The following is a 23,067-nucleotide window of genomic DNA, read 5'->3' as shown; positions in this document are numbered from 1 at the left end:
GCAATTTACAAGTCTAATAAATCTACATATTTCAACAGATGTATACTGTTTTGTGTCAAATGAATTATTGTATTTAAAAATATATATATATTTATAACAACATTCCAAACTATTTTAGAATTAATTCGTTCAAATGTGTCATGATTCCACTATTTTTATCCGTTTTTGAATCGATTTCAAAGGGGAAACTTTTATTTTGAAGTCGAACCGCATATTTCCCCGGTTGTTTGTTATTGTAGCTAACTTCACACAGGTGAGTTACATTCAATTCCTGCTGCGAGTCACAGGCACGCCTTTACAACTCGGGGCCACTTGTTTTCTGGTATGAAATTTTAACAATACGCATGCATATTATTTGTATTATTTTGTAACTAGACTGTCTAGCTACAATGCATTATTGTGTGTCAAAGTTAGCAATCTAATAACGGAGAAATGATACAACGGAGTTCCGTTTTCAATGACTCGGCGTGCTAATTATAATAGATGGGTCATGTTTACAACGAGGCTATCTTAATATATAGCAAAAAGACGCGAAAGAATCCAGCACATTTATGAGCTCCGAGCTATTGAACGTGTGTGTATTACGAGGGTGTAATATGAAGGCAGCCACATAAGCATGTTATTGACTGACCATTGCATGGCTTCCAGTTGTTCTCGCTAACTGGTGGAGGGAAGGGTGTTTGTTTGGCTGGTGCATCGGGTTCTAACTTTGCGACAAATGGCGCCCAAGCCTCCCAATACTCTTTGAGTGTCAATGAGTACGCTTACATGCACACGATAATGCAATTATTTTGGACAGTCAGATTCGTGTAATAGTTAACGTTTACATGCTTTGCCAGAACATTTGTTCCCCTAGTAATCCTGCTTTAAATGGACAGTTACGTGCATCTGAAATCAGGCCACTTAAATGGGACTTTCGATAAATGTAGAAAATCGCCAATCAAAATAAACGTAATACCTAAGTGACTTACGTTTTGAGAAGTGTATTTGATAATGAGTTCGGACGTAGACTGAACAAGAATATAAAGGCAGCATGTAAAGTGTTGGTCCCATGTTTCACGAGCTGAAATAGAAGATTATAGACATTTTCTATAGGCACAAAAAGCTTATTACTCTGAAATTGTGCCCAAATTTGTTTACATCCCTGTCAGTGAGCATTTCTCCTTTGCCAAGATAATCCATCCACCCGGTGTGGCTTATAAGGAAGCTGATTATTTATTAGGCATAATCATTACATAGGTGCACCTTGTGCTGGTGTAACCAGTATGAAATGGCTAGCTAGTTAGCAGGGTGCACGCTAATAGTGTTTTCAATCGGTGACGTCACTCGCTCTGAGACCTTGAAGTAGTGGTTTCCCTTGAAATGGCTAGCTAGTTAGCAGGGTGCACGCTAATAGTGTTTTCAATCGGTGACGTCACTCACTCTGAGACCTTGAAGTAGTGGTTCCCCTTTGCTCTGAGACCTTGAAGTAGTGGTTCCCCTTTGCTCTGAGACCTTGAAGTAGTTGTTCCCCTTTGCTCTGCAAGGGCCGCTGCTTTTGTGGAGCGATGGGTAACGATGCTTCGTGGGGTGACTGTTGTTGATGTGTGCAGAGGGTCCCTGGTTCGAGCCCAGGTAGGGGTGAGGAGAGGGACGGAAGCAAAACTGTTATGCTGGGGACAGTAAAGGGCCACTCTAAAATATGAATTGTCACAACGCAATGTCACATGTCTCAAGTTGAGGGAGTGTACAATTGGCATGCTGATTGCAAGAATGTCCAACAGAGCTGTTGCCAGATAATTTAATGATCATTTCTCTACTATAAGTCGTTTTTGGAGAACTTGTCAGTATGTCCAACCGGCCTCACAACTGTAGACCACGTGTAACTACGCCAGCCCAGGACCTCCAAATCCGGCTTCTTCACCTGCGGGATCTTCTGAGACCAGCCACCCGGACAGCTGATGAAACTGAGGGTTTGCACAACCAATGAAGTTCTTCACAAACTGTCAGAAACCAGAGAAGACAAGCCAGTCGTCCTCACCAGGGTCTTGACCTGACTGCAGTTCGGTGTCGTCACTGACTTCAGTGGGCAAATGCTCACCTTCGATGGCCACTGGGTACGGTGGAGAAATGTGCTCTTCACAGATGAATCCCAGTTTCAACTGTACCAGGCAGATGGCAGACTGTGTATGGTGTGTGGGCGAGAGGTTTGCTGATGTCAGGTGGGAGTGAAGGACACTGTTTGCTAGCTTAGCCAGCTAGTCCTAAGGAGGAATCTGGTACATAGCAGGCAGGAGCAACACCATGTGCCAGCTAGGTAGACTGTGTCCTCAGCCCCCCCCCCCCCCCCAGTTCTGTTAACGGTGAGGGTAGGTGGGAGCCGAAGGACCCTGCCTCCCACTGGTCCGCTGGCCGTCTCCCAAGCGGGCCGGTCCGCTACACACCAGTATCACTAGTCGTACATCGTTAACGTTATTCTCATAATTTCTAATCTACAATGTTTGATTAATTTATTATCATTGATTATTCCTATTGTTGTCATTGTCTGAGTGGACATGTTGTTTACAGAGACCGTGACCTTGTGACCTTGTGAGGAACAAGTTTTGGTTTATTTCATTCCTTTTACCAGTTTTGCCTTGGAGTGCTCCTGTCAATCTTCAGCAAGGATATGCATCTGATTATGCATCTGATTATGTAATTACTGTAGAAGTAGGCCAAATATAGACCTATAAAATGTGATTAGTATTTCTGATTGTCTTCACTCACCATCAATGTGGAGTTTCTCAGTTATTTTCACCTCAAAAAGCAAGTCTGATGTTTTTTTTTTTTTTTACATCCATTGATGTAGTTTCTCAACGTTGCCTGTTGGGAAAATCCCTCAAAGCGTTCTCCCTTTTCGATAACCACTCAGCATGAAAAGGGGGGAAAAAAATGTCATGCTCTGATCCCGTGTATCAGTCATAAAATAGGCCTGCCTGATTGCTAATTATCCCTGTCTGTCCAGAGCTAACTGGAGTGGGAAACTCTTGAGGACCCAGAGTATTTTATTCTAAGTTTGCACAAGCCTTGGGCCAAGTTGATACAGTGTTTCATGTTCCTTGCAGACAGGCCATGCATAGACAAGGTGATTTCTAGGATATACATCAGACAAGCTCAGTAGCCTATGGGTGATTTGTATTCACATGTCTATATATGGGAGAAATACACCTTAACATTAAAAAATAAAAAAACAAGTCAACCAATCGATTGGTTGAAAGAACAGATGACTCTCAGTCGACCAAGATTATTCTAAAAAAATTGGGGGTACAACCCTAGAATACAAGTGTAACGTGTGTGTGTGTGTGTAGGGAGTAAGTAATGTTTTTGTATTTGTCCCCCCCCAAAAAAAATATCACAACTTATTTCAACTTATTGATTATGAATTTGAACATTCTAAAAGCAGTGTTATGACATACATCACCATGGCAACAGGAAGCAGCAACAGTATCATTTTCAATGTATGTAAACTAAATGGTTCATCAGGTAAAAACTACTGAATGAGCCCCCCCAAAAAATGTGCTGGGATCGATTTCGATGATATGAAACGGTGAAGATGTTTGTTTTTTTGTGTCCTGGCTTACTTTGTTACTGTGAATGTCTAACACTGTGTGGTCCTGACAGCTAGCTCTTTGTTACTGTGTGGTCCTGACAGCTAGCTCTTTGTTACTGTGAATGTCTTGCACTGTGTGGTTCCTGACAGCTAGCTCTTTGTTACTGTGAATGTCTTGCACTGTGTGGTTCCTGACAGCTAGCTCTTTGTTACTGTGAATGTCTAACACTGTGTGGTCCTGACAGCTAGCTCTTTGTTACTGTGAATGTCTAACACTGTGTGGTCCTGACAGCTAGCTCTTTGTTACTGTGTGGTCCTGACAGCTAGCTCTTTGTTACTGTGAATGTCTAACACTGTGTGGTTCCTGACAGCTAGCTCTTTGTTACTGTGTGGTCCTGACAGCTAGCTCTTTGTTACTGTGAATGTCTAACACTGTGTGGTCCCTGACAGCTAGCTCTTTGTTACTGTGTGGTCCCTGACAGCTAGCTCTTTGTTACTGTGTGGTTCCTGACAGCTAGCTCTTTGTTACTGTGTGGTTCCTGACAGCTAGCTCTTTGTTACTGTGTGGTTCCTGACAGCTAGCTCTTTGTTACTGTGTGGTTCCTGACAGCTAGCTCTTTGTTACTGTGTGGTTCCTGACAGCTAGCTCTTTGTTACTGTGTGGTTCCTGACAGCTAGCTCTTTGTTACTGTGTGGTTCCTGACAGCTAGCTCTTTGTTACTGTGAATGTCTAACACTGTGTGGTCCTGACAGCTAGCTCTTTGTTACTGTGAATGTCTAACACTGTGTGGTTCCTGACAGCTAGCTCTTTGTTACTGTGTGGTCCTGACAGCTAGCTCTTTGTTACTGTGAATGTCTAACACTGTGTGGTCCCTGACAGCTAGCTCTTTGTTACTGTGTGGTCCCTGACAGCTAGCTCTTTGTTACTGTGTGGTTCCTGACAGCTAGCTCTTTGTTACTGTGTGGTTCCTGACAGCTAGCTCTTTGTTACTGTGTGGTTCCTGACAGCTAGCTCTTTGTTACTGTGTGGTTCCTGACAGCTAGCTCTTTGTTACTGTGTGGTTCCTGACAGCTAGCTCTTTGTTACTGTGTGGTTCCTGACAGCTAGCTCTTTGTTACTGTGTGGTTCCTGACAGCTAGCTCTTTGTTACTGTGAATGTCTAACACTGTGTGGTCCTGACAGCTAGCTCTTTGTTACTCTGTGGTCCTGACAGCTAGCTCTTTGTTACTGTGAATGTCTAACACTGTGTGGTCCTGACAGCTAGCTCTTTGTTACTGTGGTCCTGACAGCTAGCTCTTTGTTACTGTGAATGTCTAACACTGTGTGGTCCCTGACAGCTAGCTCTTTGTTACTGTGTGGTTCCTGACAGCTAGCTCTTTGTTACTGTGTGGTTCCTGACAGCTAGCTCTTTGTTACTGTGTGGTCCTGACAGCTAGCTCTTTGTTACTGTGAATGTCTAACACTGTGTGGTCCCTGACAGCTAGCTCTTTGTTACTGTGTGGTTCCTGACAGCTAGCTCTTTGTTACTGTGTGGTTCCTGACAGCTAGCTCTTTGTTACTGTGTGGTTCCTGACAGCTAGCTCTTTGTTACTGTGTGGTTCCTGACAGCTAGCTCTTTGTTACTGTGTGGTTCCTGACAGCTAGCTCTTTGTTACTGTGTGGTTCCTGACAGCTAGCTCTTTGTTACTGTGTGGTTCCTGACAGCTAGCTCTTTGTTACTGTGTGGTTCCTGACAGCTAGCTCTTTGTTACTGTGTGGTTCCTGACAGCTAGCTCTTTGTTACTGTGTGGTTCCTGACAGCTAGCTCTTTGTTACTGTGTGGTTCCTGACAGCTAGCTCTTTGTTACTGTGTGGTTCCTGACAGCTAGCTCTTTGTTACTGTGTGGTTCCTGACAGCTAGCTCTTTGTTACTGTGTGGTTCCTGACAGCTAGCTCTTTGTTACTCTGTGGTCCTGACAGCTAGCTCTTTGTTACTCTGTGGTCCTGACAGCTAGCTCTTTGTTACTGTGTGGTCCTGACAGCTAGCTCTTTGTTACTGTGTGGTCCTGACAGCTAGCTCTTTGTTACTGTGTGGTCCTGACAGCTAGCTCTTCGTTTACCATTCACTTCCTGTTGAGGGCTAACTTAGCAAGCTTGGGTTCTGATAGAGTTCCACAGTTGAGCTAAACTCACGAGGCAGTTATATTCTTCAAGAATCAATGTGTTTTATATCGTTCATTGACATCAAAATTGTGTGTCTGTTTTGCAAACCAACTGCCTCTCATCCACTAGTGTTTAGTGACGTGTCTGTCCTGTCAGCTGATCTCTATCGGTGCGACCTTAGCTCCCTCCTCTCCTCTCCACAGTATGAGAAGTAGTGCTGCAGCAGGATGCCAGGCAAGGCAGCAGACACGTTCCAACCTGGGGACTTGGTCTTCGCCAAGATGAGGGGCTTCCCCCATTGGCCGGCCAGGGTGAGTCTAACACACACCGACTGTCTGCTGATGTTGTTGACAAACCTTTTGTATTTGACCACGTTTCACTACCTAATGGCTAGTTATGATTTTGTCTCGTTACTGCAAATCCCTAACGGGCTCAGGAGAGGAAGATGGTCGAGACAGACGATAGTGTCTGTTTCTCCTACAGATAGATAGTAGTGTCTGTTTCTCCTACAGATAGATAGTAGTGTCTGTTTCTCCTACAGATAGATAGTAGTGTCTTTCTCCTACAGATAGATAGTAGTGTCTGTTTCTCCTACAGATAGATAGTAGTGTCTGTTTCTCCTACAGATAGATAAGTAGTGTCTGTTTCTCCTACAGATAGATAGTAGTGTCTGTTTCTCCTACAGATAGATAGTAGTGTCTGTTTCTCCTACAGATAGATAGTAGTGTCTGTTTCTCCTACAGATAGATAGTAGTGTCTGTTTCTCCTACAGATAGATAAGTAGTGTCTGTTTCTCCTACACATAGATAAGTAGTGTCTGTTTCTCCTACACATAGATAAGTAGTGTCTGTTTCTCCTACAGATAAGTAGTGTCTGTTTCTCCTACAGATAGATAGTAGTGTCTGTTTCTCCTACAGATAGATAGTAGTGTCTGTGTTTCTCCTACAGATAGATAGTAGTGTCTGTGTTTCTCCTACAGATAGATAGTAGTGTCTGTGTTTCTCCTACAGATAGATAAGTAGTGTCTGTGTTTCTCCTACAGATAGATAAGTAGTGTCTGTGTTTCTCCTACAGATAGATAGTAGTGTCTGTGTTTCTCCTACAGATAGATAGTAGTGTCTGTGTTTCTCCTACAGATAGATAGTAGTGTCTGTGTTTCTCCTACAGATAGATAGTAGTGTCTGTGTTTCTCCTACAGATAGATAGTAGTGTCTGTGTTTCTCCTACAGATAGATAGTAGTGTCTGTGTTTCTCCTACAGATAGATAGTAGTGTCTGTTTCTCCTACAGATAGATAGTAGTGTCTGTTTCTCCTACAGATAGATAGTAGTGTCTGTGTTTCTCCTACAGATAGATAGTAGTGTCTGTGTTTCTCCTACAGATAGATAGTAGTGTCTGTGTTTCTCCTACAGATAGATAGTAGTGTCTGTTTCTCCTACAGATAGATAGTAGTGTCTGTGTTTCTCCTACAGATAGATAGTAGTGTCTGTGTTTCTCCTACAGATAGATAGTAGTGTCTGTGTTTCTCCTACAGATAGATAGTAGTGTCTGTGTTTCTCCTACAGATCGCCCGGGGCGAGAGCTCTAAGAAGAAGGTTCCAGTGTTTTTCTTTGGAACTCACCAGACGTAAGTAGAGGAGGCTTCCTTCCTTCCTATCGTTCCTATCCTTCCTTCCTGTCCTTCCTTCCTATCGTTCCCTTCCTTCCTGTCCTTCCTTCCTATCGTGCCTATCCTTCCTTCCTGCCGTTCCTATCCTTCCTTCCTATTGTTCCTATCCTTCCTTCCTGTCCTTCCTTCCTATCGTTCCTGTCCTTCCTTCCTATCGTTCCTGTCCTTCCTTCCTATCGTTTCTGTCCTTCCTTCCTATCGTTTCTGTCCTTCCTTCCTATCGTTTCTGTCCTTCCTTCCTATCGTTCCTGTCCTTCCTTCCTATCCTTCCTTCCAATCGTTCCTATCCTTCCAATCGTTCCTATCCTTCCACCCTGTCCTTCCTTCCTATCGTTCCTGTCCTTCCTTCCTATCGTTCCTGTCCTTCCTTCCTATCGTTCCTGTCCTTCCTTCCTATCGTTCCTGTCCTTCCTTCCTATCGTTCCTGTCCTTCCTTCCTATCGTTCCTGTCCTTCCTTTCTATTGTTCCTGTCCTTCCTTCCCTGTCCTTCCTTCCTGTCCTTCCTTCCTGTCCTATCCTTCCTATCCCTCCTGTCCTTCCCTGTCCGTCCTTCCTGTCCTATCCTTCCTGTCCTTCCTTGCTGTTCTTCCTTCCTGTCCTATCCTTCCTATCCTTCCTGTCCTTCCTTCCTGTTCTTCCTTCCTGTCCTTCCTGTCCTTCCTTCCTGTTATTCCTTCCTTTCCTATCGTTTCTGTCCTTCCTTCCTATCGTTCCTATCCTTCCTTCCTGTCCTTCCTTCCTATCCTTCTCTACCCTTCCTTCCTATCCTTCTCTATCCTTCCTTCCAATCGTTCCTATCCTTCCACCCTGTCCTTCCTTCCTATCGTTCCTGTCCTTCCTTTCTATCGTTCCTGTCCTTCCTTTCTATCGTTCCTGTCCTTCCTTTCTATCGTTCCTGTCCTTCCTTTCTATCGTTCCTGTCCTTCCTTCCTATCGTTCCTGTCCTTCCTTCCTATCGTTCCTGTCCTTCCTTCCTATCGTTCCTGTCCTTCCTTTCTATTGTTCCTGTCCTTCCTTCCCTGTCCTTCCTTCCTGTCCTATCCTTCCTGTCCTTCCCTGTCCTATCCTTCCTATCCTTCCTGTCCTTCCTTCCTGTCCTATCCTTCCTGTCCTTCCTTCCTGTCCTTCCTTCCTTCCTGTCCTATCCTTCCTATCCTTCCTATCCTCCCTTCCTGTCCTTCCTTCCTGTCCTTCCTGTCCTTCCTTCCTGTCCTTCCTGTCCTTCCTTCCTGTCCTTCCTTCCTGTCCTTCCTGTCCTATCCTTCCTATCCTTCCTGTCCTTCCTTCCTGTCCTTCCTTCCTGTCCTTCCTTCCTGTCCTTCCTTCCTGTCCTTCCTGTCCTTCCTTCCTGTCCTTCCTGTCCTTCCTTCCTGTCCTTCCTTCCTGTCCTATCCTTCCTATCCTTCCTGTCCTATCCTTCCTATCCTTCCTTCCTGTCCTTCCTTCCTGTCCTTCCTGTCCTTCCTGTCCTTCCTTCCTGTCCTTCCTGTCCTATCCTTCCTATCCTTCCTGTTCTTGTCCTTCCTTCCTGTCCTTCCTTCCTGTCCTTCCTGTCCTTCCTGTCCTTCCTTCCTGTCCTTCCTTCCTGTCCTTCCTGTCCTTCCTTCCTGTCCTTCCTGTCCTTCCTTCCTGTCCTTCCTTCCTGTCCTTCCTTCCTGTCCTTCCTTCCTGTCCTTCCTTCCTGTCCTTCCTTCCTGTCCTTTCTGTCCTTCCTTCCTGTCCTTCCTGTCCTTCCTGTCCTTCCTTCCTGTCCTTCCTTCCTGTCCTTCCTTCCTGTCCTTCCTGTCCTTCCTTCCTGTCCTTCCTGTCCTTCCTGTCCTTCCTTCCTGTCCTTCCTGTCCTTCCTTCCTGTCCTTCCTGTCCTTCCTTCCTGTCCTTCCTTCCTGTCCTTCCTTCCTGTCCTTCCTTCCTGTCCTTCCTTCCTGTCCTTCCTTCCTGTCCTTCCTGTCCTTCCTGTCCTTCCTGTCCTTCCTTCCTTCCTGTCCTTCCTTCCTGTCCTTCCTTCCTGTCCTTCCTGTCCTTCCTTCCTGTCCTTCCTGTCCTTCCTTCCTGTCCTTCCTGTCCTTCCTTCCTGTCCTTCCTTCCTGTCCTTCCTGTCCTTCCTTCCTGTCCTTCCTTCCTGTCCTTCCTTCCTGTCCTTCCTTCCTGTCCTTCCTTCCTGTCTTCCTTCCTGTCCTTCCTTCCTGTCCTTCCTTCCTGTCCTTCCTTCCTGTCCTTCCTGTCCTTCCTGTCCTTCCTGTCCTTCCTTCCTGTCCTTCCTGTCCTTCCTTCCTGTCCTTCCTTCCTGTCCTTCCTTCCTGTCCTTCCTTCCTGTCCTTCCTTCCAGCTGATTTACTGATGCAGCTTTTTAAAAACATTTTATTTAACTTTTAGTTTCAGTTTAGAACAAATTCTTATTTACAATAAATAAAATATAAATATAGGACAAAACAAACATCACAACAAGAGAGACACAACACCACATATAGAGAGATCAGAAACACAACCTAACAGCAACATGGTAGCAGCACAACATGGTATAAACATTATTGAGAACAGCACAAAGGTTAAGAAGGTAGAGACCACAATACATCACACAAAGCAGCCACAACGGTCAGTCAGAGTGTCCATGACTGAGTCTTTGAATGAAGAGATGGAGATAAAACTGTCCCGTTTGAGTGTTTGTTGCAGCTCGTTCCAGTCGCGAACTGAAAAGACGAGCGACCAAGGGACGGGAATATTTTTTTACTGGTTACTCCAATAACATCATTATTTATTATTATTAATGATCATTGTTATTATTTTTAATCATTATTGTTATTTAATCATTGTTATTATATATATATATATATATATATATATTTTTTTTTAACAGCATTTATCAATATTTATTATCATTATTTTTTATTGTCTCATTAATTATCTTTTTTTATATATTTTTTATCATTATTTATTATTATTATTATTCTCATATTATGATTTATTATCATTATTATAATTTATCATGGTTATTACATGCTAGTAGTCTCCAATTGGAAGTGTATGATTGGTTTGTACTGACTGTAAGTCACTAGATAAGTGTCTGATAAAGGACCAAAATGGGGATTTGATGATTTCTGTCATTCTGTTCTTGTTTGTGGACCGAGTCTTCTTCTGTCGTTCCCAGAGCATCCATACCCACTGAAAATATAGTGACCTACGTAGGGAACAAGGGCAGATATGGGAAAGGAGTGCGCATTAGAGGTTTCACAGAGGGCATGTGGGAGATAGAGAACACTCCTAGAGTATGCAGCAAACAGAAGGTGAGGAGGACACACACACACTCTCTCGCTCTCTGACACACCTCCCTCCATGTAGTGAATTGGAATGTCTCTCTCTCTCAGCTCAGTCTCTGTTTCTCTGTCTGAAACAGGTGGGTGTTACCCCAGCTAAAAAAGAGCAACCAGAGAAAAAGCCAGACCAGTCCAAGACATCTGCACCGGTCAAAGTGAGTCAACTGTCCGGCTGTGATACAGACAGTAGCTATATAATAGTAGGAAATAACTTATATATATATATATATATATATTTTATTTTTTTACTTCAACTTACAGATGTCCACCTCCCTTAAACAGGCCCCAATAAAGGCCCCTAAAACACAAGCGAAGACTATCAAGACAGTGTCAGTGACGGCCCCGGGAAACAGGGCGTTGCCGGGAAACAGGGGCGTTGCCGGGAAACAGGGCGTTGCCGGGAAACAGGGCGTTGCCGGGAATCAGAAAAACATCTGCCGACGGCCAACAGAGGACCGACACGCCGGCCAACACAAGAGCTGAGAAAAGGAAAAAGGTATGGAGGGGAACGCACCAATGTTTCTAAACTTAACATTTATCTGTCGAACCTAGAGGTATAAAATATTTTTAATTGCCGATGTATAAACGTGTTTATAAATCGATTTAAAGACCAATAACCTCTGCTATGCTAATTCGTGTCATTAGATCGGAATGTATTCTACCCAGGACGAGCCTGTCCAAGGGCAGAAGACAGCCCCGGCCAGTTCGGCTGTAATCCCACCAGGTAAAGAATATTGCCACTATCTGTCAGCCATTTTGTATCAGTCATATCAATGTGGTGTCATGGGACAGGGATTCTAAAATGGCCGCCCTGTTCTGGTCTCCACAGCCAGCAAGACGACGAGATTGGCGGAGGAGAAAAGCTCGTCCACTCCAAAGAGCGAGAAGACCACAGAAGAGAGAAAGACACAGGAGGAGAGAAGAGGGAGGAAGAGGAAAAAGGATGATGAGGGAGAGAAGATAACGGAGGAGAGAAGAGGGAGGAAGAGGAAAAAGGATGATGAGGGAGAGAAGATAAAGGAAGTTGGTGTTGAAGAGGGAAAGATTGAAGTCAGTAAGATGAGGAAGACGAGGAAGGTGGAAAGTTTAGAAACAGACAAACAAGTAATCCACAAGGAAGAGGTTAAGAAGGGGGACGAAGAGGAGGAGGAGGCTGGGGTAGCAGTGAAGGGGGACGAAGAGGAGGAGGCTGGGGTAGCAGTGAAGAGGAACGAAGAGGAGGAGGCTGGGGTAGCAGTGAAGGGGAACGAAGAGGAGGAGGCTGGGGTAGCAGTGAAGGGGAACGAAGAGGGGGAGGCTGGGGTAGCAGTGAAGGGGAACGAAGAGGAGGAGGGTGGGGTAGCAGTGAAGGGGAACGAAGAGGAGGAGGCTGGGGTAGCAGTGAAGGGGAACGAAGAGGAGGAGGCTGGGGTAGCAGTGAAGGGGAACGAAGAGGAGGGTGGGGTAGCAGTGAAGGGGAACGAAGAGGAGGGTGGGGTAGCAGTGAAGGGGAACGAAGAGGAGGGTGGGGTAGCAGTGAAGGGGAACGAAGAGGAGGAGGCTGGGGTAGCAGTGAAGGGGAACGAAGAGGAGGAGGCTGGGGTAGCAGTGAAGGAGACCGATACTGTCACAGAGATCAGTCCTGGTCAGGATGAAGAGGTGAGTGCTCTCTGACAGGTCCCAAATGGCCCCCTATTCCCTACAGCATTGTCACCATACTAGCATTTTGACCCTAATATCAGGTTTAGTATTACAATACTCGATACAGTCACAATATTTGATAGGAAAAAGATACCTAAACGATACCACGGCAACAAAAGATGGCATATTAGCCATTGGACAGGTTAACTCAGCTACTGCTCTGTTCAATCGTTGGCCATCTTGAATAACAATATCGTTAACGGTAGATCTTTTTTTTTTTTTTTTTTACATCAACATGTAACGAATAAATTATACACGGAACAAAAATAGAAACGCAACATGTAAAAAGTGTTGGAATAAAAAGATCCCCGAATAAACTTCTGAAGAAGCCGATTTCTTTCTTGTTTGTTTACATCCCTGTTAGTGAGAGAATCCTTCTTCCTGACAGGTGGCATACCAAGAAGCTGATTTAAACACCATGATCATTACACAGGTGCACCTCGGGCTTGGGACAATAAAAGGCTACTCTTAAAATGTGCAGTTTTGTCACACAACACAATGCCACAGATGTCTCGAGTTGAGGGAGTTTGCAATTGGAATGCTGACTGCAGGAATGTCCACCAGAGTTGTTGCCAAATAATTTTATGTTCATTTCTCTACCATAAGCCGCTTCTAATATCGTTTTGGAGAATTTGGCATAACGTCCAACCGGCCTCACAACCGCAGACCACGTGTATGGCGTCGTGTGGGCGAGCGGTTTGCTGTTGTGAACAGAGTCCCCCGTGGTGGTGGGGTTATGGTATGGGCAATACAGACAATGAACACAATTTTATAGATGGCAATTTGAATGCACCAAGATACCGTTTGGTGATCCTGAGGCCCATTGTCGTGCCATTCATCCGCCACCATCACCTCATGTTTCAGCATGATAATGCACAGCCCCATGTCGCAAGGACCTGGACACAATTCCTGGAAGCTGAAAATGTCCCAGTTCTTCCATGGCCTGTATACTCACCAGACATGTCACCAATTGAGCATGTTTGGAATGCTCTGGATCGACATATCCATCAACTTCACACAGCCATTGAAGAGGAGTGGGACAACATTCCACAGGCCACAATCAACAGCCTGATCAACTCTATGTGAAGGAGATGTGTCGCGCTGCATGAGGCAAATGGTGGAACCAGATACTGACTGGTTCTCTGATCCACACCAGATACTGACTGGTGTTCTGATCCACACCAGATACTGACTGGTGTTCTGATCCACACCAGATACTGACTGGTGTTCTGATCCACGCCAGATACCGACTGGTGTTCTGATCCACGCCAGATACTGACTGGTGTTCTGATCCACGCCAGATACCGACTGGTGTTCTGATCCACGCCAGATACCGACTGGTGTTCTGATCCACGGCCGATACCGACTGGTGTTCTGATCCACGCCCGATACCGACTGGTGTTCTGATCCACGCCAGATACCGACTGGTGTTCTGATCCACGCCAGATACCGACTGGTGTTCTGATCCACGCCAGATACCGACTGGTGTTCTGATCCACGCCAGATACCGACTGGTGTTCTGATCCACGCCAGATACCGACTGGTGTTCTGATCCACGCCAGATACCGACTGGTGTTCTGATCCACGCCAGATACCGACTGGTGTTCTGATCCACGCCCCTACCTTTTTTAACGTGTCTGTGACCAACAGATTCACATCTGTATTCCCAGTCATGTGAAATCCATAGAAATCCATAGATTCAGTCATGTGAAATCCATAGATTCGGGACCTAATTAATTTAAATTGACTGATTTCCTTTATATGAACTGTTACTCGTTAATTGTTCCACGTTGCTTTTTATATTTTAGTTCAGTATGCAATCAATTTTACCATATTTTTTTTTAACCAATTTAATTACATAACGGTAATTTAAACAGCAAGCAATGCAGGTGTAGAAGCAAATCAAATTTATTTGTCACATACACATGGTTAGCAGATGTTAATGGTCACATGGTTAGCAGATGTTAATGGTCACATGGTTAGCAGATGTTATTGGTCACATGGTCAGCAGATGTTAATGGTCACATGGTTAGCAGATGTTAATGGTCACATGGTTAGCAGATGTTAATGGTCACATGGTTAGCAGATGTTAATGGTCACATGGTTAGCAGATGTTAATGGTCACATTCACATGGTTAGCAGATGTTAATGCGAGCGTAGAGAAATGCTTGTGCTTCTAGTTCCGACAATGCAGTAATAACCAACAAGTAATCTAACCTAACAATTTCACAACAACTACCTTATACACACAAGTGTAAAGGGATAAAGAATATGTACATAAAGATATATGAATGAGTGATGGTACAGAGCGGCATAGGCAAGATACAGTAGATGGTATCTGCATTAGTGCATTGGCGGAACTAGAAGCACAAGCGTTTCGCTACACTCGCAGCCCAGACTCTCAGGCTAGCAGTGAGTTAGTGGAGCTAACATGATGCAGCCCAGACTCCCAGTACAGGCTAGCAGGGGGTTAGTGGAGCTAACATGATGCAGTACAGGCTAGCAGTGAGTTAGTGGAGCTAACATGATACAGCCCAGACTCCCAGTACAGGCTAGCAGTGAGTTAGTGGAGCTAACATGATGCAGCCCAGACTCCCAGGCTAGCAGTGATTTAGTGGAGCTAACATGATACAGTCCAGACTCCCAGGCTAGCAGTGAGTTAGTGGAGCTAACATGATACAGTCCAGACTCCCAGGCTAGCAGTTAGTTAGTGGAGCTAACATAATGCAGCCCAGACTCCCAGGCTAGCAGTGATTTAGTGGAGCTAACATGATACAGTCCAGACTCCCAGGCTAGCAGTTAGTTAGTGGAGCTAACATGATGCAGCCCAGACTCCCAGTACAGGCTAGCAGGGGGTTAGTGGAGCTAACATGATGCAGCCCAGACTCCCAGTACAGGCTAGCAGTGAGTTAGTGGAGCAGACAGGGTGCAGGCTATAAGAGGTCGGCTATGCTGATATACAGGCTTGATCTTTGAGACACTTTTGGCAGAAAGTAACACAAATTTTAGTATTTAGTACCGAACCCTTTTTCATGGTCTAGTGTGGAAATACAGAAGTTTGGGTATACCGTGAGTTATAGCTAGTTATATAGTTATAAGGTATACCGTGAGTTATAGCTAGTTATATAGTTATAAGGTATACCGTGAGTTATAGCTAGTTATATAGTTATAAGGTATACCGTGAGTTATAGCTAGTTATATAGTTATAAGGTATACCGTGAGTTATAGCTAGTTATATAGTTATAAGGTATACCGTGAGTTATAGCTAGTTATATAGTTATAAGGTATACCGTGAGTTATAGCTAGTTATATAGTTATAAGGTATACCGTGAGTTATAGCTAGTTATATAATTATAAGGTATACCGTGAGTTATAGCTAGTTATATAGTTATAAGGTATACCGTGAGTTATAGCTAGTTATATAGTTATAAGGTATACGCGTGAGTTATAGCTAGTTATATAGTTATAAGGTATACCGTGAGTTATAGCTAGTTATATAGTTATAAGGTATACCGTGAGTTATAGCTAGTTATATAGTTATAAGGTATACCGTGAGTTATAGCTAGTTATATAGTTATAAGGTATACCGTGAGTTATAGCTAGTTATAAGGTATACCGTGCAACACTCGTTCTCTAGCTATCCCTACTTTTAACTATATGGTCGTTTGAAATGCAGACCAACTGTCCAATATTAGTGACGATTGATAGTGATGTAATATCCTGTTAGTGACATCACATCCTGTGTGTGTGTGTGTGTGTGTGTACAGCGTCGGCGGCGTCTGGCGGCCAGGAGAGAGAGTGTCCTGAAGTCTCTACAAGGACTTCTCACTAGAAGGAAGGGCCTGAGAAGACACAACCTTAAACCTACACGGACACCGTGAGCACACGCCTCATGCATACACACACGCCTCATGCATACGCACACGCCTCATGCATACGCACACGCCTCATGCATACGCACACGCCTCATGCATACGCACACGCCTCATGCATACGCACACGCCTCATGCATACACACACACACTGCCCCACACTGCTCTGAGCAGACACACACACACACACACACTGCCCCACACTGCTCTGAGCAGACACACACACACACACACTGCCCCACACTGCTCTGAGCAGACACACACACACACACACTGCCCCACACTGCTCTGAGCAGACACACACACACACACACTGCTCTGAGCAGACACACACACACACACACTGCCCCACACTGCTCTGAGCAGACACACACACACACACACTGCCCCACACTGCTCTGAGCAGACACACACACACTGCCCCACACTGCTCTGAGCAGACACACACACACACACTGCCCCACACTGCTCTGAGCAGACACACACACACACACACACTGCCCCACACTGCTCTGAGCAGACACACACACACACACTGCCCCACACTGCTCTGAGCAGACACACACTGCCCCACACTGCTCTGAGCAGACACACACTGCCCCACACTGCTCTGAGCAGACACACACATGCCCCACACTGCTCTGAGCAGACACACACTGCCCCACACTGCTCTGAGCAGACACACACTGCCCCACACTGCTCTGAGCAGACACACACTGCCCCACACTGCTCTGAGCAGACACACACTGCCCCCACACTGCTCTGAGCAGACACACACACACACACTGCCCCACACTGCTCTGAGCAGACACACACACACGCACTGCCCCACACTGCTCTGAGCAGACACACACACACACGCACTGCCCCACACTGCTCTGAGCAGACACACACACACACACGCACTGCCCCACACTGCTCTGAGCAGACACACACACACACGCACTGCCCCACACTGCTCTGAGCAGACACACACACACACACACACGCACTGCCCCACACTGCTCTGAGCAGACACACACACACACACACACACTGCCCCACACTGCTCTGAGCAGACACACACACACACACACACACTGCCCCACACTGCTCTGAGCAGACACACACACACACACACACACTGCCCCACACTGCTCTGAGCAGAACACACACACTGCCCCACACTGCTCTGAGCAGACACACACTGCCCCACACTGCTCTGAGCAGACACACACTGCCCCACACTGCTCTGAGCAGACACACACTGCCCCACACTGCTCTGAGCAGACAACACACACTGCCCCACACTGCTCTGAGCAGACACACACACACACACTGCCCCCACACTGCTCTGAGCAGACACACACACACGCACTGCCCCACACTGCTCTGAGCAGACACACACACACACGCACTGCCCCACACTGCTCTGAGCAGACACACACACACACACGCACTGCCCCATACTGCTCTGAGCAGACACACACACACACGCACTGCCCCACACTGCTCTGAGCAGACACACACACACACACACGCACTGCCCCACACTGCTCTGAGCAGACACACACACACACACACTGCCCCACACTGCTCTGAGCAGACACACACACACACACACACACACACTGCCCCACACTGCTCTGAGCAGACACACACACACACACACTGCCCCACACTGCTCTGAGCAGACACACACACACACACTGCCCCACACTGCTCTGAGCAGACACACACACACACACTGCCCCACACTGCTCTGAGCAGACACACACACACACACACTGCCCCACACTGCTCTGAGCAGACACACACACACACACTGCCCCACACTGCTCTGAGCAGACACACACACACACACTGCCCCACACTGCTCTGAGCAGACACACACACACACACTGCCCCACACTGCTCTGAGCAGACACACACACACACACTGCCCCACACTGCTTCTGAGGCAGAACAACACACACACTGCCCCACACTGCTCTGAGCAGACACACACACACACACTGCCCCACATGCTCTGAGCAGACACACACACACCACACACTGGCCCCACCACTGCTCTGAGCAGACACACACTGCCCCACACTGCTCTGAGCAGACACACACTGCCCCCACACTGCTCTGAGCAGACACACACTGCCCCACACTGCTCTGAGCAGACACACACTGCCCCACACACTGCTCCTGAGCAGACACACACTGCCCCACACTGCTCTGAGCAGACACACACTGCCCCACACTGCTCTGAGCAGACACACACACACACACTGCACCACACTGCTCTGAGCAGACACACACACACGCACTGCCCACACTGCTCTGAGCAGACACACACACACGCACTGCCCCACCACTGCTCTGAGCAGACACACACACACACGCACTGCCCCACACTGCTCTGAGCAGACACACACACACACGCACTGCCCCACACTGCTCTGAGCAGACACACACACACACACTGCCCCACACTGCTCTGAGCAGACACACACACACGCACTGCCCCACACTGCTCTGAGCAGACACACACACACGCACTGCCCCACACTGCTCTGAGCAGACACACACACACACGCACTGCCCCACACTGCTCTGAGCAGACACACACACACACGCACTGCCCCACACTGCTCTGAGCAGACACACACACACACGCACTGCCCCACACTGCTCTGAGCAGACACACACACACACACACACGCACTGCCCCACACTGCTCTGAGCAGACACACACACACACACACTGCCCCACACTGCTCTGAGCAGACACACACACACACACACACACTGCCCCACACTGCTCTGAGCAGACACACACACACACACACACTGCCCCACACTGCTCTGAGCAGACACACACTGCCCCACACTGCTCTGAGCAGACACACACTGCCCCACACTGCTCTGAGCAGACACACACTGCCCCACACTGCTCTGAGCAGACACACACACACACACTGCCCCACACTGCTCTGAGCAGACACACACACACGCACTGCCCCACACTGCTCTGAGCAGACACACACACACACACACACTGCCCCACACTGCTCTGAGCAGACACACACACACACACACACACTGCCCCACACTGCTCTGAGCAGACACACACACACACACACTGCCCCACACTGCTCTGAGCAGACACACACACACACACTGCCCCACACTGCTCTGAGCAGACACACACACACACACTGCCCCACACTGCTCTGAGCAGACACACACACACACACTGCCCCACACTGCTCTGAGCAGACACACACACACACACTGCCCCACACTGCTCTGAGCAGACACACACACACACACTGCCCCACACTGCTCTGAGCAGACACACACACACACACTGCCCCACACTGCTCTGAGCAGACACACACACACACACTGCCCCACACTGCTCTGAGCAGACACACACACACACACTGCCCCACACTGCTCTGAGCAGACACACACACACACACACTGCCCCACACTGCTCTGAGCAGACACACACTGCCCCACACTGCTCTGAGCAGACACACACTGCCCCACACTGCTCTGAGCAGACACACTGCCCCACACTGCTCTGAGCAGACACACACTGCCCCACACTGCTCTGAGCAGACACACACTGCCCCACACTGCTCTGAGCAGACACACACTGCCCCACACTGCTCTGAGCAGACACACACTGCCCCACACTGCTCTGAGCAGACACACACTGCCCCACACTGCTCTGAGCAGACACACACTGCCCCACACTGCTCTGAGCAGACACGCACTGCCCCACACTGCTCTGAGCAGACACACACACACACACGCACTGCCCCACACTGCTCTGAGCAGACACACACACACACACGCACTGCCCCACACTGCTCTGAGCAGACACACACACACACACGCACTGCCCCACACTGCTCTGAGCAGACACACACACACACACACTGCCCCACACTGCTCTGAGCAGACACACACACACACACTCTGCCCCACACTGCCCCACACTGCTCTACACTGCCCCACACTGTCCCACTCTGCCATACACTGCCCCACACTGCCCCACACTGCCCCACACTGCCCCACACTGTCCCACACTGCCCCACACTGCCCCACACTACCCCACACTTCCCCACACTTCCCCACACTGCCCCACACTGTCCACTCTGCCATACACTGCCCCACTCTGCCATACACTGCCCCACTCTGCCCCACACTGTCCCACTCTGCCATACACTGCCCCACACTGTCCCACTCTGCCCCACACTGTCCCACTCTGCCATACACTACCCCACACTGTCCCACTCTGCCCCACACTGTCCCACTCTGCCATACACTGCCCCACACTGTCCCACTCTGCCCCACACTGTCCCACTCTGCCATACACTGCCCCACACTGTCCCACTCTGCCCCACACTGTCCCACTCTGCCCCACACTGTCCCACTCTGCCCCACACTGTCCCACTCTGCCATACACTGCCCCACACTGTCCCACTCTGCCCCACACTGTCCCACTCTGCCCCACACTGTCCCACTCTGCCATACACTGTCCCACACTGTCCCACTCTGCCATACACTGCCCCACACTGTCCCACTCTGCCCCACACTGTCCCACTCTGCCCCACACTGTCCCACACTGTCCCACTCTGCCCACACTGTCCCACTCTGCCCCACACTGTCCCACTCTGCCCCACACTGTCCCACTCTGCCATACACTGCCCCACACTGTCCCACTCTGCCCCACACTGTCCCACTCTGCCATACACTGCCCCACACTGTCCCACTCTGCCCCACTCTGTCCCACTCTGCCATACACTGCCCCACTCTGTCCCACTCTGCCCCACACTGCCCCACACTGCCCCACTCTGTCCCACTCTGCCATACACTACCCCACACTGCCCCACACTGCCCCACTCTGCCCCACTCTGCCCCACTCTGCCCCACTCTACCCCACTCTGCCCCACTCTGCCCCACTCTGCCCCACTCTGCCCCACTCTGCCCCACTCTACCCCACACTACCCCACTCTACCCCACTCTGTCCCACTCTACCCCACTCAGCCCCACTCTGCCCCACTCTACCCCACTCTACCCCACTCTGTCCCACACTACCCCACTCTGTCCCACACTGCCCCACTCTGTCCCACTCTGTCCCACTCTGCCCCACTCTGCCCCACTCTGCCCCACACAACCCCACACTACCCCACTCTACCCCACTCTGTCCCACTCAACCCCACACTACCCCACTCTACCCCACTCTGTCCCACACTGCCCCACTCTACCCCACTCTGTCCCACACTGCCCCACTATACCCTAAGCTCTGAAATAATGAACTTTTTTTTTCTTCCTTTCATCAGGAAAAATGGAGCTGAAGAGAAGAAGAGTAGAAAGACAGGCGGGCAGAAAAGGGACAGAAAAACAGCGGGCGGCAAGACAGCGGGCGGCAAGACAGCGGGCGGCAAGGCAACGGGCGGAAAGGCAACGGACAGGAAGAAAACGGATGAGAAGGTGGAAAGTACGAAAACGGAAGTAAAAAAATTGGAAGGCAAAAAAACTGAATGTAAGAAACCAGAACAAAAGATGGAGAAAGTGGAGAGCAAGAAATCAGCGGAGGCTAAGAAGTCCGACTCGACCCGGGCGGAAGCTAAGAAGTCCGACTCGACCCGGGCGGAGGCTAAGAAGTCCGACTCGACCCGGGCGGAGGCGAAGAAGTCCGACTCGACCCGGGCGGAGGCGAAGAAGTCCGACTCGACCCGGGCGGAGGCGAAGAAGTCCGACTCGACCCGGGCGGAGGCGAAGAAGTCCGACTCGACCCGGGCGGAGGCGAAGAAGTCCGACTCGACCCGGGCGGAGGCTAAGAAGTCCGACTCGACCCGGGCGGAGGCTAAGAAGTCCGACTCGACCCGGGCGGAGGCCAAGAAGTCCGACTCGACCCGGGCGGAGGCCAAGAAGTCCGACTCGACCCGGGCGGAGGCCAAGAAGTCCGACTCGACCCGGGCGGAGGCCAAGAAGTCCGACTCGACCCGGGCGGAGGCCAAGAAGTCCGACTCGACCCCGGGCGGAGGCCAAGAAGTCCGACTCGACCCGGGCGGAGGCAAGAAGTCCGACTCGACCCGGGCGGAGGCCAAGAAGTCCGACTCGACCCGGGCGGAGGCCAAGAAGTCCGACTCGACCCGGGGCGGAGGCCAAGAAGTCCGACTCGACCCGGGCGGAGGCCAAGAAGTCCGACTCGAGCCGGGCGGAGGCCAAGAAGTCCGACTCGAGCCGGGCGGAGGCCAAGAAGTCCGACTCGAGCCGGGCGGAGGCCAAGAAGTCCGACTCGAGCCGGGCGGAGGCCAAGAAGTCCGACTCGAGCCGGGCGGAGGCCAAGAAGTCCGACTCGAGCCGGGCGGAGGCCAAAGAAGTCCGACTCGAGCCGGGGCGGAGGCCAAGAAGTCCGACTCGAGCCGGGCGGAGGCCAAGAAGTCCGACTCGAGCCGGGCGGAGGCCAAGAAGTCCGACTCGAGCCGCGGGCGGAGGCCAAGAAGTCCGACTCGAGCCGGGCGGAGGCCAAGAAGTCCGACTCGACGCCGGCGGAGGCCAAGAAGTGCGACTCGACGCCGGCGGAGGCTACGAGTGCCGATAGTCGGAGAAACTGGAGACAGAAAAGGTACAGAGAACGGTACAGGGAGGAGGAGCCTAAATCACCGCAGTGAGTACAGGAATGAATAACCCGGTCTGTCCTACCTGTCTGCCCAGTGTACCTGTCTTTTATCTTGCCCTGTCTGCCTGTCTTCCCCTGTACCTGCTTTTATCTACCTGTCCTGTACCTGTCGGGTGGATAATAACTTACCCATCTGGTTTGTTCTTCTCCT

The 23,067-nt window shown here is 49.1% G+C and overlaps 1 protein-coding gene across 1 annotated transcript; it reads left to right on the top strand.

Annotated features, from left to right (window-relative positions):
• Positions 1-247: 247 nt before the first annotated feature.
• Positions 248-22,924, top strand: LOC109881564 (muscle M-line assembly protein unc-89). Its single transcript, XM_031793052.1, has 10 exons — positions 248-322; positions 5,915-6,022; positions 7,276-7,337; positions 10,526-10,661; positions 10,772-10,846; positions 10,953-11,187; positions 11,337-11,415; positions 11,521-12,329; positions 16,139-16,248; positions 21,571-22,924. The coding sequence occupies exons 7-10, from the start codon at positions 11,343-11,345 to the stop codon at positions 22,922-22,924; spliced, it is 2,346 nt and encodes a 781-aa protein (XP_031648912.1). The 5' UTR covers positions 248-322; positions 5,915-6,022; positions 7,276-7,337; positions 10,526-10,661; positions 10,772-10,846; positions 10,953-11,187; positions 11,337-11,342.
• The last annotated feature ends 143 nt before the right edge of the window (positions 22,925-23,067 follow it).

The sequence above is a fragment of the Oncorhynchus kisutch genome, linkage group LG16 (genome assembly GCF_002021735.2).
Source record: "Oncorhynchus kisutch isolate 150728-3 linkage group LG16, Okis_V2, whole genome shotgun sequence".
Lineage (NCBI taxonomy): Eukaryota > Metazoa > Chordata > Actinopteri > Salmoniformes > Salmonidae > Oncorhynchus > Oncorhynchus kisutch.
Note: the sequence above shows the minus strand (reverse complement) of the source record. Positions and strands in the feature narration are given on the sequence as shown.

What these genes read in the sequence shown, in the direction of transcription:
- LOC109881564 (XM_031793052.1), top strand. Translation starts at nt 11,343, where the DNA reads ATGTATTCTACCCAGGACGAGCCTGTCCAAGGGCAGAAGACAGCCCCG. An exon ending in TTCGGCTGTAATCCCACCAG is followed by an intron (nt 11,416 to 11,520) that starts GTAAAGAATATT and finishes TGGTCTCCACAG; the next exon opens with CCAGCAAGACGACGAGATTG. An exon ending in CTTAAACCTACACGGACACC is followed by an intron (nt 16,249 to 21,570) that starts GTGAGCACACGC and finishes TCCTTTCATCAG; the next exon opens with GAAAAATGGAGCTGAAGAGA.